Source organism: Aspergillus lentulus, assembly GCF_001445615.1.
Source record: "Aspergillus lentulus DNA, contig: Alt09, strain: IFM 54703, whole genome shotgun sequence".
Classification (NCBI taxonomy): Eukaryota; Fungi; Ascomycota; class Eurotiomycetes; order Eurotiales; family Aspergillaceae; genus Aspergillus; species Aspergillus lentulus.
The window spans coordinates 368,685-386,346 of NW_028322117.1; the positions used below are offsets into that span (position 1 = coordinate 368,685).

Sequence of the window (17,662 nt, forward strand, 5' to 3'; positions counted from 1 at the left end):
GGCGTCTTTCCTGTTTGGGTATATTGCCCAACTTTCATCACTGTCTTGTCCATCATCCATCAGCTGAGAGGTTAGAAACATTAAAATGTGTCCCCCTGTACCTTCAGCCGCTAAGTCTCGTATTCCTAATCCACTGTTGCAAACTATTTCGAAAAGCTTGGACCTACCCAATACTGTCCAAGCCTCATGATCCAGTGCTTGAAGGGTCCGTTGAAGAGTCGAACACTCGCATGCTATTTGAGATTAAGACAGAAGGATGAGTCACCGGACTAAAGGATTCTGGTCTGCGGCATAGCAGTCGCTTGCTCCCGTCAGTCAGGGGCATGATATTAAATCAATACGCGATACCGACCCTCATCCAGCAGGTATCTAGAGAGGTACAGCATCGCATGCCAGCATGCTAACCTTGTAAATACTAACTCTCACACTTCCAGAGACTGTAGTAATTATTTTGTTTCTTACCCAGGTCTGATCCATTGCATTAACTGCAGATCTTAGAGAGTAATCATTATATAACCCTCCACAGCTAGAAATACCTTCCTTTCCAAGGCTGTGATATGGGTATATCTCTATATGATAGAAATAACAAACGAGATATACTGTGTAATATGAATCTAAGGCAACAGTATAAGTATTGGAATTCATGGTTGGTGGACAGCCCTAGTGTAAGATGAATTTGTCCCTCAATCAACTTCTGTTATATCAGGGCCGCGGGTCCCAGAAGATAAAGGCCTCGGAGAGAATGATTTTGCAACAACTTTTTTGACAGGCGTCAATTATCCTTGTCTTTGATGTAAGGAGATGCATTCTTCCTGTGTTTTGTTGGTGACCATAACTTCTGCTGAGCATTCTGCTGGAATTTCTTGGCTTTGGTCATATTCTGCTTGGACTATGCCTTGAAGTTGTTGCAGTGGTAATGAAGAATAGGTTCCCTTCCACCCATTAAGAAGCCGGGATGAATATTTGGTGTCTGGGTGGTCAAGTCCCAATGATCTGCTACGGAGCTCAACGCAGTCTTCCATCAAAGCCATAGCATTCTGGATCTTATCTTGGACATCCAGGTGTGAGCCAGAAGGTCCACGGTTGTCAGAGTGGTAGGATGTTCAGGTCCTAGAACCTTCGATTGACCTTCTAGCGCTCGCTGATACATAGCTTCAGCCTCTTATACTTGCCCTGTTGTGCAAGCATTGAACCAAGATTGCTAACACTAGTAAGAGTGTCAGGATGCTCAAGTCCTAGAACCTTCCCACAGCCTTCTAGTGCTCGTCGATACATAACCTCAGCCTCTTCATACTTGCCCTGTCGTTCAAGAACAGAACCAAGGTTGGCCATGCTGGTGAGAGTGTACAGATGCTCAGGCCCTAGAGCCTTCCCATAGCCTTCTAGGGCGCGTCGATACATGGCCTCAGCATCTCCATAATTGCCGTGTCCTTGTTATGCTGACCCAAGGTTGCTGACAATGGTGAGACAGTCAGGATGCTCGAGTCCGAGAGCTCTCTGTCTGATTTCCAGAACATTGGTAAAGGAAATTTCAGCCTCATTATATCTCCCGTCACTCTCCAGGCATCCGCCTATCCTTGAAAGAAGTCCATAGTATTGATGCCGGAATCTCCGAAATTCTTCACTGTATGTTAGATAAAGCGCATGTGGTAGGTGTTCTCTCCATATTCGTCGATTGCCATGGTCAATATCGGAGAAGACATTATTTAACTGGCATGCTGCTCTTTCTGCTGAAATATCAAGGGTCTGGCCTATTCTCATCCAATTTCGAGTCGCAGGATGCACAAGTCGATGAAGACTAAATAAGTCATCACAAGTCTGTGCAGTGATAAAGGAATACGCCTTAAGAAGACCAATTGCCTCTGCTTGTTTCTTGGTGAAACTGCAGGTGGAAGAATTGACTGCAGGATATCTCATGGATCAATGCAAGCCATGAATAACAAATAGTCAGCTTCTAATCAATCGAGTTGCTGGATTTGCATGAAAGAGATCACCAGGTCGTCGCTACTGGGTTCTAAATCTCAGCGTCGCGTCCATCGTCCTCGAATTCCTCGCTTAGTATTTCAATTGTGCTTCTCTCTTGCGCACCTAACAATGACAGATACCCAGATAATGAAACTCTGTTTTTGTTGATATAAGCTGCAGCTTGACTAATTGCAAGAGGGAGGAAGCTAAGCCCCTCAAGGAGCGCAGTAGTTACACAATCATCCTGTAGTAGATCCTTTCTAGCAGTGATTTTTCCAATATCTCTTTCATGGTTTTAGGATCCATCTCGGGATTGGATATCACATTCAGTGACGCCAACCTCACTGCTAGTTTTTGGTTACGCGGAGTAAACAGTATATGGCCATCTTCACTCTTGGGGAGAATGTCCTTAAGTGGTGGTGCAGTCACACTTCTCTTGGTCCACATCTCCATATCATCTGCATTGCTAAAAATAAGAAGCCACTTCCCAGCACATTCATACCTAAGGAAGGCTTTGACTTGTTCTTTCACCTCTACTGGCTTTATATTCATTATGCCTAGGCTCAAGGCAATATTCAGATAAGTCTGTTCAACATTTTCATAGCTGGTACACAGGATCCAGAAAATTGAATCTCCAGGGACCTTTTCTTATGTGTGATAAGCCAGCTCCAGCACAATTTAGGTCTTCCTAATTCTGCCCAGTCCATAAATAGCAGTCTTTGTCAGTCCCCTTAAGTAAATAACTAATTATTCAAGGCGGTTGATCTCATTGTATCAGCCAATAAATCATGGATTTCTCACAAAGGGGACCATCCAGCAGCTTCTTTCCTCCTTACTTAGATCATTGCTGGACAGACAAACCACTTGGAGAAGAGCTCTGGCATAAGCAGCTATAGTAAGCGCTGCATATCCCTGCCATTGTTTATGTTTATGCAAGTCGCAATAGTCATATATTCCTCAGATGACTAGGCATGGTAACTGATCCATCAATCCCGCTGCCTCCATTTCAAAGCAGAGGATGCCTAGCACTTGGGCGATATTATCTTGTATTCTAGCGTTCTTCATAACTTGATTCCCAGAAGCAATCAACCCCTAATGAGTGAGCGGCTCATCGGTTTCTTGTAGTATATGAACTAATAGCTGGGACCGGTCACAATCATCACATAATGAACCGTCGGCGACCTTGCTTTCATGGTCATAGCCTGGTTTAAACAGCCAGTCTTGGTCTGGCTGAGAGAACTGTTCCTGCATCATTTGGTGCTTCTGGACTATCTCCAATATACCTTTCTTGATGGGTGAGTCTCTAACCATGTAATCACTGCGTATTTGCGAGACTGCGGTGAGCAGGTATTGGGGGGGCTTGTTAAGTGACCCAGTGCACTACAGACATCCATCACAAAGTGTCTTTCCTTAGTCCTATTAGATCACGTCTCCGGAGGTCATAGTTAGAATGCTGACGACTACAGCACCAAGGCAAATATCAGCAATTTTGTCAGGAACTCCGCCCCCGATGCCTACCATCAATCCGAATCTAATAGAAGGGAACATCAGTAACATGTGAGCAAGCACAATTACAGCAGATATGGTTCCGTAGATCCCTGATAGGAGACAGGCGACTACAACATTATGACCAGTAACATTCCCAAGTGTATAGGCGTCGTGATCAGTTGCAGGCTGAGGCAGTGGAGGATGAACCTTATCCAGCATGGTCTTTGCCGCTGCCATCTCCAGCGGCAAGGCGCAGATCCATGCTACGGTGTAGTCGTCGTGTGTGAAACTCATTCTTGTACTCAGAGATAACCGAAGGACGACATCTGCTAACTTTAGACGCCTGAAAGAATAAGCATGGTTGGAGTGATCCAGTGGAAGAGTTGAACCGTCAGGCTGAGGCGGTTGAGATGGAGGGGCAGGCTGACAGCCTCGTCACTGCCCTTCTACAACCAATGGTTTGTTCAGGAATAATGTGACGAGCAGACAAGGAAAGCATAGTATATAGTGTCTTAGCTAGTATATATGATCAAGATTCCCTATCGTCCTATGGATAAGTGTAGGATGGAGAAAGTTTAGGTGGAAATAATTTAAGGCATGCACTATTGATAAGCAGCAGAGTATGGCAGCCAACTCACATCTGTTAGCTAATGTTCTGCAAGTGTCCGTAGCTCCTTCCAAGGCAAAGGAACCACTACGAGCATACAACGGATTAGTATCAATTGTTCCTGTTTGATCCTTGTCGACGGGTATACAAGTCATATATGTCCCCAAGCCTCCTACAGCGCAGCTACTCCTCTTCAGATCCAAGCAAGCAGACTCGCACATAGTGCATCCATTCGAGACTCAGCATAAACAGAACACCATATCCCAGCATATCCACATCCATAGCCATATCCACCCATTACCAGAAGCAAAGCAAAGCGCAGCACTCAAGTCAAACAAGCATCCCACAAACAAGCATCACCACCAACCCGACCCCCAAAACCGACACCCGTTTTCCCCCAGCACCACTATCCCTCGTCTCACTCGCGCTCGCCCCCGTCCTCGTTCCCGTACTCGAGGCACTGGAACTCAGACTGGCCGTGGCAGTCGCATTCAACTGCCCCCCACAAAACACATCTTTGTTTCCTCCATTCTCCTTAATACAGTCCAGCAGCTTGCCCATGCTGTGCCCCTGCGCCAGACAGTACATGTCGCACCCGTCGTTGTATTTCGTGACGGCTGCCGGGGTACAGCATTTGTCCATTATGGAGGAGTAGTTCCCTGTGGAGGGGAGAGCGCACGCGACATCTTGCACGGGGAGGACCCAGCGGTTGCCTGTGCAGGTTGATGCTGCTGCTGTCCCTGTGGTGGTGGATGTTGATGTTGAGGTCATTGTTGTTGTAGCCATGTCAGCTATGTCTGTATTTAGTTTGGTGTAAAGTGGAGGTAGAGTAGGTGTAGATGTAGACTGGTGGTTGTATGTGCAGCTGTTTGTATAGGTGAGAACAGAAGAATTAAAGAACAGAGCACTCAGACTGCAGTTATAAACTGAAATAATCAGAGAATCTTATGACAACAAACAAAGAATGTCAGAGCTGGCACAGCATATGATCAACCATGCGCAGCCAGTCAGGTGGGTTGTCCGGGTATCCGAGTGCTATATTTAGGCATTCTGGGGTTGATCCACGTCGTTTGTGGAACTCTATCGTCCTTGAATATTGCTTGATTGACCTAGCAGAAGATTCTAGTTTTACTCGGTGGATAAATAGGCTCCAGAATTTGATGCGTCAGTAGGTTGGTTGTTTAGGGAATCTACTAGTGATGTCATTAGATAGCAGGATACAGGGTATGGTATTAATGGATAGAATGAATATAAAGGTATATTCAGTGCTATGGCAAAAGACTAAATAGCCAGTTCTAGAATGTATTAGTGGTTAGAACTCCAGTAAATCTCAGAGAATGACATAACAGGATATGTACTCGGCTCTGATCTTCAAGCTACTGTATCTATACAAATTAGATATCTGATATGAGTGCTTTGGAGTAATACAACGCAGAAGTCTATACATTATTAAACCGAAGGAAATACTATCATGCATCAATCATGACTTCTACTCCATTCTTTTCTTCACCCCCTCCAACACCTTCCTCGCCCACTTCTCCCTCCTCTCAAACCCCCCATTAAACAACCCAGGTAACACCCTCTTCGCATTCGCATGCTCCTCGTCAAACACCGGCCCCTCCCATCCCTTCTGTCTGCACATCTCAACCGCCTCCTCCAGCAATCCAACCCCCACCTCTTTCCCCCTGTACCGCCTCTCAACCGTCCACGCCCGAATAACCCCGTTCACTTTTCCCTTCTCGGCAGGAACACCACGCAGCACAACCGCCCCAATAATCCTCTCCCCGAACTTGGTCACCACAACCTCCTGCTCCTCCCCTTGCCCCTGTTCTTTAGGGTCAGTGGGACTGGGAAAAAGCCACTCCCATTTTCCAACCCTCTCCGCCTCCTCAATATAACCCCCCGTCAACCCCCTCACAACCAACAACCCCGCCATCACGCACCCCGCGCTCGTCGTCCCGATGAGCGGGAGGTCAGACGAATCGGTGTACAGCGCTTTATAGACGATTGCGATCACCGCGGCCATGGCCGATAGCCAAAGGGGGTGGAAGATGAGTGCGCGCGCGGCGGTTTGGCGCTGTTGCGCGACGGAGTCGGCGATGAGGCGGAGGGCGGGGATGAGGTCTTCTTTTGTGGTGGCGGGGTAGCTTTTTAATTCCGGAATTTCTTGCGGAGCATCTGCATTTTGGTTTTTGGTGGCTGTGGCCGTTGTGGTCGTTGTTGTTGGAGACATTTTGGATGGTTTTCAATCTGGTAGGTGGCGAGGTGGAGGAATGAAAGTAAGTGAGAAAGAGTTGAGACGGGGATGGAGGTATTTAAGGATAAAATTCAGAACGCCACTTGACCTCTTCGTTTGCCCTAACTAGGTTTGGAATGAAATTTGAGATTGTAGATTTCCTTCATGCGGTTAGAATCTAATTCTGTATAGCTTCTTTTTGGTAGATTTTGTTGGGTGTGCCCAGTGTTGTCTGGTGCTTATTTAGAGGTACGCGGATCTTAGATGCATAGATGGATGATTAGAGTACATTAACTATGAGTTTATACAAAGGAACGGCTGAATTATTCACAGTCATGACATAGTCATCTATGCAAGATTCTAAGATCCAAGATCATCTACTAAACAGCCGCAACGGTCGAATTGTCCACCTTCTTCTCCGCCTGGATCATGGGAGAGTTCTGCACCAGGGTATCACTCTCATACTCCTCCCCGGACAACTGCTCCAGGGTCTTGCGCTTGGTCTCGGGAATGAGCAGGGTGGTGAAGCAGCCGCACAGCATGAACAGAGCAAAGATCTGCATGACGTGGTTGAGCCAGGGGGATTGCGAGGAGTCCTTGGCGCCCTTGTGCACCAGAGGGCCAAACACACACTGCGCGATGATGGCGCCGACCTTGCCGGACGCGGCGGAGATACCGTGCGAAGTGGACCGGTAGCGGGTGGGGAAGCACTCGCCAGGCACGATGAAGGTGGTCGCGTTGGGGCCGAAGTTGAAGAAGAACTGCGCGACGACGTACAGACCCAGCAGACCGTTGTTGGATTTCTTCAATGGCTCGTAGGCAAAACCGATGACAATGAAGACAATGGTCAGGATGATGAAGCCGAGCAGCTGGATGGGCTTGCGGCCGATGGTGTCGACGGTGGCCACGGTCATCCAGTAGCCGGGGATGGCACCCGCACAGATCAGGATGAGGTTACCGACGGCGTTCTTGTAGAAGACCTCGTAGACGTTCTTGCCGCCGCTCCAGCCGATGGCACTCAGGATGATGGAGTTGTTGAGACCAAGACCATAGAACGCTATTGATGTTAATATCATCACAGACAGCTGAGCAGGTGATGAGACTTACCAACGTCGAGGAAGAACCAAGAACCAGCAGTACCGAGGAGGATACTTCCATTCTTCCACTGCAAGTAGTGGCGCCAGAAATCAGCCCAGCTGGCCTTGGGGGTCACGTCACCGGCGTGGTTCTGGAGGACGGACTGGCGGCGCATCTCGTCGGGGTGACCCTCGTGCTTGCCGCTCATATAGGCGCGGACGTCCTCGTCGGCCTTGACAATGTCGTGGGCAACATCGAAAGTGTAACGGGGGGTTTCGGGGATGGTGAGACGGTAGTAGAGGGCGATGCAGGCAGGGACGGCACCGAAACCGATGACCACACGCCACATCTTGTCGACGGCAAGCTGGCAGACACCGGAGCACTTGCCAACGGAGCTGGCAGTCTCCAGAGATTCTTTGAAGCCGGCAGTCACAATCAGAGCAATAATGGCCGCGGCAAATTGACCGAAACCCTGCATGGCAAACACAGAACCCATCATGGCACCTCTCCACTTTGTGGTAGCAAACCTGGACAGAAAATTATGTCAGCGAAAGCCCAACAGCAGCGAAAGTTCAAGAGGTAGGACGGGAACATACTCAGAAGTAATGATAGAAGACAGAGGGTAATCGCCACCGATACCAATGCCCATAATAACACGCCAGAAGATGAGAATACCAACGATGGAGATAGCACGCGAGTCCGAGGAGAGAGCCTGAGCCAGAGTGGCCATGATGATGATCATCAATTCAATACCGTACATACGCTTACGACCGATGCGGTCCGCAAGCCAACCGAAAAACAACTGTCCAATCACAGTGCCACCAGAGGTAGACACCTTGATGGCAGTATCCGCGGTCGAGGGGATCTTGCCGGGGCTGGACTTGGCGTCCTGCCAGAAGACAACACCCAGCATGCTGGAAGCCAGGTTGATGGCGAAGATATCGTAGGAGTCAGTGAAGAAACCCACACCGGCAACGACGACGGCGCGGACGTGGTACCAGCCGAACTTGGCATTGTCAATCTCGGCCAGAGCTTGACGACGGCGCTCTCTGGGATCCTCCACGTGAGCCAACTCATTGTTGTAGTTCCGGAAGGCGGAGTTGCCGCCTCCTGTAGAAGCCATGGCTGGGGTTCGTTAAAGGAGAGTAGAAAGTATCAAAGAAGTATATTGAATAAAAAGACCGCGCCAGGCAGGGTCTCAGAGTCGTCGAAACTAATCCTCGAAAGATACGAAGGAACTTCGTGGTCAAGGATGGGATCAACCCCCTTTTGTAGAGTACAGAGGGTAAACAGATGAAGGCGTTTTTTAGCGTAAATGGCTCCCAGCCCATGGACAAGAATAAACGAAGGCTGCAACGAATCGAGGCCGCGAGATGGAGCACGGTAGTGAATCTGGAACCCTGCCATGTTCGTGTCAACCACTCCGGTCACTAAGGTATGTCACTCTGCGCGCATGTGTGAAAGTCAGGGAGCCACTAGTAGAGAGACTTAAGCTTGCCTAAGCTTCATCAAGACCTTTGCCCAGACGGCCGACGCTGCTTTTTTACTCTTGGTAGGCGTCACTGAACTGGTCATTTAACCCGTATAGAATCTGACCTCTGATTGGTTCGGGCCGTCCAAGCTGTCAAACCTTTCGGCCAATATACAGCCAATCAAATCGTCAGCTTTTAGAACATGCTCAGTTCCGCCGTGCTGAGTGGCCAGGGACCCACAGCTGCGCCAAGAACATCGCTGCCTCGAGGGCGTTTGATGGCTTGTCAAGTTCTCCCCATCTCAGCCACTTCGTGCTCTCTCGTTTAAGTTCTGCTTCACTGCTTCCAGGGTTACAGACAAATGACTTCGAGCTAGCATCTCACCATGGCAATGAATGAGACGCTGCCGTTGTCGCACGTGCTATCCTTCCACGCTATGCAAGTGACTTGGACCTCCTTGAGTCAGCCTGTTCGGGCGTTGACCCTGGAACAGCAGAAGCAATATGATGGAATATCAGCCATTCACAGGCAAAGAGATCATGATACATGCGCCATGCTGATGCAGGACTAGCAGAAGAAGGGACAAAGAATTTTCTGCGTTCCAACATTCCATCCCTTGCGCTGGGGCGAGGCATACGCACGTGGACTAAAAGATGTTCTAGAAGGTTGCCGCTGTACATGCCTACGTGGAGTGCTCGTGCCTCGGCCGCTTCACTCAGCTGATCTGGAAGTCTCTGATGGAGGATATGCGCCTAGCGCGGCGACGAGTGTGCCTTGCTTGAACAGCTACTCTTGCATCGGGGATCGCCGCAACGGATCTGGTCTGAAATTCAATTCAATGCTTTATATTATTGCTAGTTTCCATATCAAAACCCGCAACGAGTCAACCACAGGAATTGCTTATCGCCAAGTACACTACAGCCATGGCAGTGTAGCTTGAAGCAGAACAAGCACTTGCCAAGTTGTTAGCAGTATCTGAGCCCAAACGTGATGGAAGTTGGAACGGACCTCACGGACATCTGTCCCGAGGTCCGCCTTGGCTGGAATGAGGACTGATGCAAGCGGCGAGTCGGAGTAGACCTCCGATTGGCATGACAATGTATAGTTGCACCTTGCGGTATAAACAGTAGACGGTTATTACAAACTGGACTTGATATAACTTGCAGTAGCTATATGCAATATCGAGATCTCTCGTCTCCACAGCCATGTGGAACTGGAGACGGATGGATATACCATTGTACGTACTAACATCGATCGTCAGGTACAATGCCTATTCAAGTAACGCTACATCTCATCTACGATTTAGGTGCGATACCTCCATAACCACGTTATGTGCGATGTCACTGACACTATCCAAATACATACCTCTTTATAACATCATTGGAACTACCTTCGTCCACGGAAACACCATCATGTCATACCTCATCATCACACATAGCACATAGCATGTAGGGTAGCACATCATCATTATCAAATCAAGTGGCGTCTCCTCAAGCTACTTAAACCCCTGCCCTAGGCCTACACACGACTCACCAGAGACACATGATACATGGTACTTGATACTTGATACATCCATTACTAGACCATCAGACAAACGCAAACCATGCCCCGATCCCGAAGCCGAAGCCGCGAGCCCAGCGAAGGCCGCGATCCCGAGAATGTAATGCGGGGATACAAAGCGTACGCTTCATCCGCCAAAACAATGAGAGGAATCTGACGAATAGCAGCACGCTCCGGAACCCAAACGTCTCGAATGAGGCCAAGCAACACGCGCAGCAGGAGCTCGATAGATACGAGAGTGGTGACGCCACCAGCAAAAGCGAGGAGGATCGGCATGCGTCGAATGTGAAGAGGGGGTTGAAGGCGTATGTTGTTTTTGATGAGAGTTGAGCGATAGCGTCAGTGCTGATGCTGAACAGTGCAACGCATAATCCCAACGTTACAGACATGGGGAAGAAGCAGGCGAGGGATAAATTGCAGGCGATGGGGGAGCAGCCTGATCAGCCGGGTGATTAGCTTTCCACTCTCAGAGTATATCTTGTACACTATGCACATGTCTGTAGATGGCTATGCAAATAGATTATATTGAGTGGTATCTAGTATATACAGTTGAGGTTGAGTCTATGCTTCTATCGTGGGTGAGGATTACAATCCTCGTTTCATCTTCCAGCGCATGATGAACGCGGCAAATGGGTATAGTAGGATGGACAGTCCGATCCACACAAACAGAATGCCAAAGTCGAGTCCAATCCGGGAATGCGTGCCGAAGAGAATAGTCCGGAGCGCCTCGACAACTACACGGGTTAGACAGCCGCAAAGCAATTCGAAGGACGGAAGACTTACTGCGATGCAAAGGCCAGGCATAACCCCAAGCGAAGAATCCAGGGGCCAGATCTAACGCATAAAAGCCAGTGGCGACGTTGGTAATGACCCAGAAAATCAGAAAGAGCGCACTGTAAGGAAACCCGAGGATCATCCCCATGTTCTCGCAGGGTAGTCCGAGCGCAGTCATGCCAACCCAGTTCAGCATCCAGAATATCACGAACGATCCATGTCCATAGGCGTTTGCATTGCCGGCAGGCAACGTATCCGGCGCTGGACTATTGGTGAACGGGATCTGGAAGGCCAGCGACACAAAGGAATAAAACAGCGACAGGAAAAAGTAGGCCACGATGCTCGAACACAGACGCCAGATGAGCCACTGCGCGTTTTTTAGAGGCGGATGGTCCCCCTTGATGAACTGCATATGAACGGGCATGAGGAATGGAGTGTTGAAAAAGGCGATAATGATCAGGTAAATCAAACCAATGGTCACGGACGGCGTCGCAGCAGCCGGGCCAAACGGTCGCAGGTCAACTTTGTAGAAACCAATCGCCGGATTGACAGCTTGTGGCACCCGAGAGATGTCCATAGACTCTTTTGTGAGAGTCTGAATCCACCTGGGGCCAAACTCAGCAAAAACTTCCAGCTCGAACCAGGACAAGGCCGGTTCGATGTAGTTGGAATATGTGGTCTGGTCACGCGCGCTGATGATTATAAATTGAGCAGCGCCATTAGGATCGTACGACGAGTGGCCGTTGGTCACGGCTTCGTATAGCAGAGTAGTAGCATTAGGGTTGACGATGATTGCGGCATATGCATGTTCATCATAGACCCCTTGCCGGACCGCCAAAGGATCATAGTTGAAGTCTGCCGGCGATCTGATTTCATATCCCACGTGTTCCGTATCCGACTTGATAAGCCGATTGGCGACATCTGTCACGGCAGGTCCAACGATGGGCGTGATGCTCTCATTCCTGTATGGTTCCACCTGGTTATCGAAATCGACCACCCAGACCCTCAAAGTGTGCAGTCTGTCCTCCGACCGGAATTGGACGGCCCAGTAGAGCGAAAGAATACCGAGAATAAAAACACACAACCCAAGGACTATTGAACAGTCAAATGGCTTAGTTTATATTCAATAGTCCGGGATGATAAAGTGTTCCTGAAAATGACTTACCCGTCCGACCCCAGAGGTATATGATTCGTTTCCGGGTCTCTTGTAACGCTGGATCCCAAAAGCCGACCGAGGCGGGAGCGGTGGAGGAGGGTTTAGTCTCTGGTTTAGTCTCCCGCAGAGTCTCGGTCGATTCGGTGCCGTTACCTCCAGATTTGTCGTCTTCGATCATGGTTATGAAGTGATTGTCTCAATGACATGGATAATTGAAAGATATTAATTGTCAGGGCTCAAGGAAAGGTCAGCGATATTAATACTGCCGCAAACATGATGTGCAGCGACCGGCATCCGGTGGAAAGTCAATGATGGAATTGCTGGCTGAGAACGGCACATCCACATGGCCTTTGCACTTGGCATGATTACCCACCCCGGATGTCCGAGCACTGGCCCTCCTGTCTCCGTCGTTAACTCCTGCTAACTTTGTTTCTTACTTTGCTGGGATATCAGAGACTGCGGAATTAAAAGTCGGGTTCTCAGTCTCGCTGTTCGTTCGGACTACGATGTTAGCCGTTGCTATCTCGCTCTGGTGATCTGTTTCAGGCTCGTCATAACTCCGTGCATCATATTTTGCCAGGAATCATGGTCATGAACCCAAATCAGGTCGACCGCAAACCAGACCGATTACAACGACTGATGAGATGAAGCGGTGTATGACGCAGCTGGTGTAACTTTGATCTCAGGTACTAATAATCCTGCTTCGATTACCGAACGATATCCGAGATGTGCCATGGATCAGTCTTAATATCAATGCAACCTATGTGTACCCTCATCATACTTCTGTATATATGTTCAGCCTGAATGATAGCTTCATTTTTGAGTTTCTAGTACAACGATGCTGCCATAGAGGCATCATCAGTAATCACTTAACAGTCATCCTTGTCTCAGCAGAGACCAAGTAAGAGATGTGGGGACATTCTTAACTGTTCGAGAATCATCCCACATAAGCATGGTTGATCGACGGCTAAAAATCATGCAGGGTGCAGTCAAGTTCTGAATCATCTGTGTCTGTGGAACCATGTGTACCAGAATAATAAGCAACCATTAAATGGCACGTGTGATGCTGCATCTCTAGTTCAAGCAGACTGAAATAGGTGGTAGAAAGACCATCATATTACAATAGCCTCAATAGGTGAACTATGTCCTCTGAGTAATTATCGTACTTTCTTACAACAACTTGTATCCGATTATTAGGTTTAATAGGCTTCTGGCTACAAGGAGCATGAAGATATATTATCATTCAGTTTCTTGTCTCAGAGTTCGTAAGGTATCCTTGCATATTTTTTAGCAAACCCACGTATTCGATCCCCCTTGCTGCTACTCTGTAGATTGCCTAAAATGGGTATTCTTACCGTTGAGGGTAGAAGCCGATAGTAATCCAAATCTTGTTTCAGCCGTGTACATGGTATATCTTAGGCAGATTCGACTTGAAATCCAAATAAAATCTTGTTTATCAGAGTGATTATCATATCTAATATAGGTACGGAGTGGTTTAGAGGAATATTTATATATTCTGTTGCTACTCGTGCAAGTTGTCAGCTACAAAATGGTAATATCAGCAGGGACAGCAAGTATAAAGTATGCTTTTAACTATCCCAATTACGGGCCAATTACATAGACAGGTTTCATGTTAAGTCTAGCGTACAATGAACAAAGGAAAACAGAAATCATTACCATCAGCGCATATCCAGCAGTGAAACATACACCTTCTGCGAAGATGGGCAGGACATAAAAACAAGGACAACATAGCACCCCAACAGCGGAATGCAGTAATAAAACAATAGAAAGGGAATTGAGAAGAAAAAGGTAAAGTAAGGACAAAAGAATTAAAACGGTTAGACAGCCACGTCTATAAGTTTAGGATGCAGGCACAGGGCAGATGTTTGTACAGGCAATTCGTGTAAAAGAGACTCGTTACTCGGGCTTGCGTCCGACCATCAGATACATGGGCGTGAAGAGCTTCTTCTCACCACCAGCAACCAGGCAGTCACCGGCAATGGCGAGACTGTCGGCGGTCTTCTGTGTACCCTTAGGGAAGAGACCAATAGTCTCCATAGCTCCGCAGAACCGATGGGCGAGACCACGACCCCACCATGTCATACGGGCAATGGTGAAGAAATCCCAAGGCGAGGTCATGTGCTTGAACGATCCCGCGAGAGGGTAGTACCACGGAATGGCATCGGGGCGATCGGCGAGATCCTCGTTGTGCAGCAGCTCGAAACCGGCGTTCTTAAAGGCAGTAAGACCTTCCGAGACCTTGACCATGTTGGAAATACCATCACCCAGCTCGATACCCAGACGGATCTTGCGATGCTCCGGGTTGTCGTTGTCGTACGCGTCGGTCATGAGCCATTCGTAGACACCGAAAACTCCACCGGGCTTCAACACACGGAAGATTTCCTTGTAGACACCCTCGAGTTCTGGGGCGTGGACGGTGGCCTCGATAGCGTAAACGGCATCGAACGAGTTGTCGGGGAACTTCATCTGCATAAAGTCGCCCTTGACGAAGCTGAGCTTATCGCTCAGTCCCTCGCGCTCGGCATACCGAGTTGCACGCTCAATCTGGTAGTCGTTGTTGTTCAGTCCAACCACGTTGGCACCGGTGAATTTGACAATCTCGCGGGCAGGACCGCCGACACCACAGCCGACATCCAGGACCTTCATACCCTCCTTGATGCCCATCTGGTGAGCCAGGTAGTGTTCATGACGGGCAATGGCTTGGTAGAAGGGTTCGCCCTGGGCAAAGCGGCAGAAATGGAACGAAGTACCCCATCCATACTCGTAAAGATCCGTGGCCAGGTTGTAGTAGCTGCAGCGACGTTAGAATAGTCCAATGGCTCCGAGCTCAGGATTATAGGACATACTGTCGGGTCAATGTGGCATACTCGGCACGGCGGGCCTATCAAGAAGCAACAATTAGGCTAGGATTCCAGAATACCAGACGATAACAAAGATGGATTACATACCGCGCGAGTCTCCTCTGTCTCGTCTTCAGCGGACTTGTTGTCCCAATGCTTGAAGTACTCGTCTACAGCGGCCTTCTGAGCAGCAGAGTCCTTGCCACGAAGAGCAGCAAAGCCACCCCGGGACTGGGCAGACTTTCCGTGCATTGCACGATTGAACTCGGCATCGCGCGCGTGATTCTCCTGTTCCAAAGTAGCAGGGGCCATGGCGATAGCAATTGGACTTTTGGACGTGGTAAGGGTGGAAAAGGGGTGGATCACAGATCAGAAATGAACTTGCGCAGAAAAGAAGAGAATCAAAACAACGGCCCAAGGAGGAGATTGAAGGTAAATATATCCACAGGATCACAATCTTGAAGCAAACGGACCAAGCAGGCAGAAGGGAAAAAAAGAAGGGGGAATGTGAATGTGATTATTGCCAGCGAGACAAAAATCCCAGATCAATCAAATAAGGAGGCGGAAATGCGAGTCCTGACAGAAGCCTCAGGCCAATCACGGCGGCGGTACCTGGCGACTCAGCCAAAACAGGAAGGTACTAAACCTAAAAGGGCAGTCTGGGGATGTGACCGGAGAAAGTGGTGCTCCGAGAGTGGCTGTGAAGTGGACCAAGGCCATTCCGAGAAGGGTCTGGCCTTGGGCACCAGGGTAGATCGAAGGGATCCGATCCATCGTGTTGCGTATTGCGGATCGCATATCCTTCGTATTTGCGTATCCGGTAGGATGAATTCGCTTGCGTACCGCGATACCCTTACTTCCGGGATGTTTCGACTTTCAATTTAGAGAAGTTCAAGGTGTGCCCACTGCGGAACCTTCGAGATGTCAGATGCTTCTACGGGGAGTAATAATGTTCGATTTCAATTGTTTAACAAGTCTCCTGACTCGGTCGATTCACTAGGAAGAAGTCACATGACCATACCTCTTATGTAATATACCTAGCCACTGTCAGCCACAGAATAATGAGCAAACCTGAAGACTATCGATAAACGTTGCTCTCTGATGTCCATCGCTTCGACGCATATTCTGCCAGTCGACTGCGACCGCAGCTTATCGCTGATCTATTACTGAGCCGACAAGTGCAATATATCTTACTCCTACATAATCAAATATGCCTCCTCCTCAGATTAAACAAGACCTGAACCGGTCGGGCTGGGAGTCCACTGACTTCCCTTCCGTCTGCGAGAATTGCCTTCCCGACAACCCCTACGTTCAGATGCTCAAGGAGGACTATGGCGCTGAATGTAAAATTGTGAGTTGCACATCCTCCGTGTATGTGAATATCTACTAATCATCATGTAGTGTACACGTCCCTTTACCATATTTCGCTGGAAAGCAGATCGAACGGCACGAACCAAGAGAACCACCATCTGCCTCACTTGCGCGCGCCTGAAGAACTGCTGCCAGTGCTGTATGCTTGATCTATCGTTTGGTCTGCCGATCGTTGTCCGTGATGCCGCGTTGAAGATGGTCGCTCCCGGCCCGGAGAGCTCAATCAACCGTGAATACTACGCGCAGGAACACGAGAAAGAAATTGAAGAAGGGCGTGGGGCAGTCGAAGCGTACGAGAAAACAGACGAGAAGGCGCGCGAGCTGCTGCGAAGACTGGCAAACAGCGAACCGTACTACAGAAAGCCTCGGCAGCAACTTGAAGGTCCATCCGATGAATCGACTGAGGCACAACCCACCGACGCTCCTGTCGTACAGAGCCGCTATGGAAACGGGCCTGGGCCTATTCGGACAAGCGAGAGTAGAAGAGGAACACCTCTGCCTGGCCGAGGCCGAGGCAATATGCGCGGTGGTCGCGCTGGCCGTCCGTTCCCAGGCACTGCTCAGATCCCCCCATCTCCAGAAGATTACCTGCCTCCTGCGGATCCGAATATCACATCTCTTTTTGTGACCGGTGTTGAGGACGACCTTCCGGAACACACACTCCGAGCCTTCTTCACACAGTTCGGCCAGCTCCGGTCTTTGATCTGTTCACACCGCGCTCATTGTGCTTTCATCAACTTTGCGACTCGAGAGGGCGCGGAAGCCGCTGCGCAGCATTGCAAGGGCAAGGCCGTTATTCAGGGATGTCCCCTGCGGGTGCGGTGGGGTAAGCCCAAGCCTCTGGACAATATGGACAGGGAGGAGCGGATGAAGAATGCTCGTGAGGGTCGCATGACGGCCCAGGCACAAAAGGATGGAGAGTCAGGACAGAGAGCAATCACAGCTGCTGGTGAGCCCACGACAGAGAAGCCACGGAGCTTTCTTGTGGCACCACCTCCAGGTAGTGGGGATGTCCAGTACTCGAGCTTGTCGGGCGATTGAACCTTGTCTTTTTAATTTCGATTGTTGGGCTCATTTGTATCGCGACATGGTCAA

The 17,662-nt window shown here is 49.2% G+C and overlaps 7 protein-coding genes across 7 annotated transcripts; 2 read left to right on the forward strand and 5 right to left on the reverse strand.

The window, feature by feature from the left end:
- Nucleotides 1-4,390: 4,390 nt before the first annotated feature.
- On the reverse strand, nucleotides 4,391-4,831 carry ALT_4968 (uncharacterized protein; the record flags this gene model as incomplete). Its single annotated transcript, XM_089599840.1, has 1 exon — nucleotides 4,391-4,831. The coding sequence occupies one exon, from the start codon at nucleotides 4,829-4,831 to the stop codon at nucleotides 4,391-4,393; it is 441 nt and encodes a 146-aa protein (XP_089455717.1).
- A 718-nt stretch (nucleotides 4,832-5,549) lies between these two features.
- ALT_4969 (uncharacterized protein) lies at nucleotides 5,550-6,293 on the reverse strand (the record flags this gene model as incomplete). Its single annotated transcript, XM_033558915.2, has 1 exon — nucleotides 5,550-6,293. One exon carries the CDS (start codon nucleotides 6,291-6,293, stop codon nucleotides 5,550-5,552), a length of 744 nt encoding a protein of 247 aa, XP_033414806.2.
- A 383-nt stretch (nucleotides 6,294-6,676) lies between these two features.
- Nucleotides 6,677-8,496, reverse strand: phoD (phosphate:H+ symporter; the record flags this gene model as incomplete). Its single annotated transcript, XM_033558914.2, has 3 exons — nucleotides 6,677-7,353; nucleotides 7,404-7,900; nucleotides 7,970-8,496. 3 exons carry the CDS (start codon nucleotides 8,494-8,496, stop codon nucleotides 6,677-6,679), a joined length of 1,701 nt encoding a protein of 566 aa, XP_033414805.2.
- Nucleotides 8,497-10,448: 1,952 nt separating this feature from the next.
- Nucleotides 10,449-10,861, forward strand: ALT_4971 (Con-6 family protein; the record flags this gene model as incomplete). The annotated part of the gene is made up of 3 exons (XM_033558913.2): nucleotides 10,449-10,525; nucleotides 10,573-10,710; nucleotides 10,765-10,861. The coding sequence occupies 3 exons, from the start codon at nucleotides 10,449-10,451 to the stop codon at nucleotides 10,859-10,861; spliced, it is 312 nt and encodes a 103-aa protein (XP_033414804.2).
- A 129-nt stretch (nucleotides 10,862-10,990) lies between these two features.
- Nucleotides 10,991-12,513, reverse strand: ALT_4972 (SNG1 family protein; the record flags this gene model as incomplete). The annotated part of the gene is made up of 3 exons (XM_033558912.2): nucleotides 10,991-11,139; nucleotides 11,189-12,271; nucleotides 12,345-12,513. The coding sequence occupies 3 exons, from the start codon at nucleotides 12,511-12,513 to the stop codon at nucleotides 10,991-10,993; spliced, it is 1,401 nt and encodes a 466-aa protein (XP_033414803.2).
- A 1,739-nt stretch (nucleotides 12,514-14,252) lies between these two features.
- On the reverse strand, nucleotides 14,253-15,508 carry erg6 (sterol 24-C-methyltransferase; the record flags this gene model as incomplete). Its single annotated transcript, XM_033558911.2, has 3 exons — nucleotides 14,253-15,147; nucleotides 15,203-15,237; nucleotides 15,305-15,508. The coding sequence occupies 3 exons, from the start codon at nucleotides 15,506-15,508 to the stop codon at nucleotides 14,253-14,255; spliced, it is 1,134 nt and encodes a 377-aa protein (XP_033414802.1).
- An 898-nt stretch (nucleotides 15,509-16,406) lies between these two features.
- slt11 (Pre-mRNA-splicing factor ECM2) lies at nucleotides 16,407-17,608 on the forward strand (the record flags this gene model as incomplete). Its single annotated transcript, XM_033558910.2, has 2 exons — nucleotides 16,407-16,547; nucleotides 16,598-17,608. The coding sequence occupies 2 exons, from the start codon at nucleotides 16,407-16,409 to the stop codon at nucleotides 17,606-17,608; spliced, it is 1,152 nt and encodes a 383-aa protein (XP_033414801.1).
- Nucleotides 17,609-17,662: the final 54 nt, after the last annotated feature.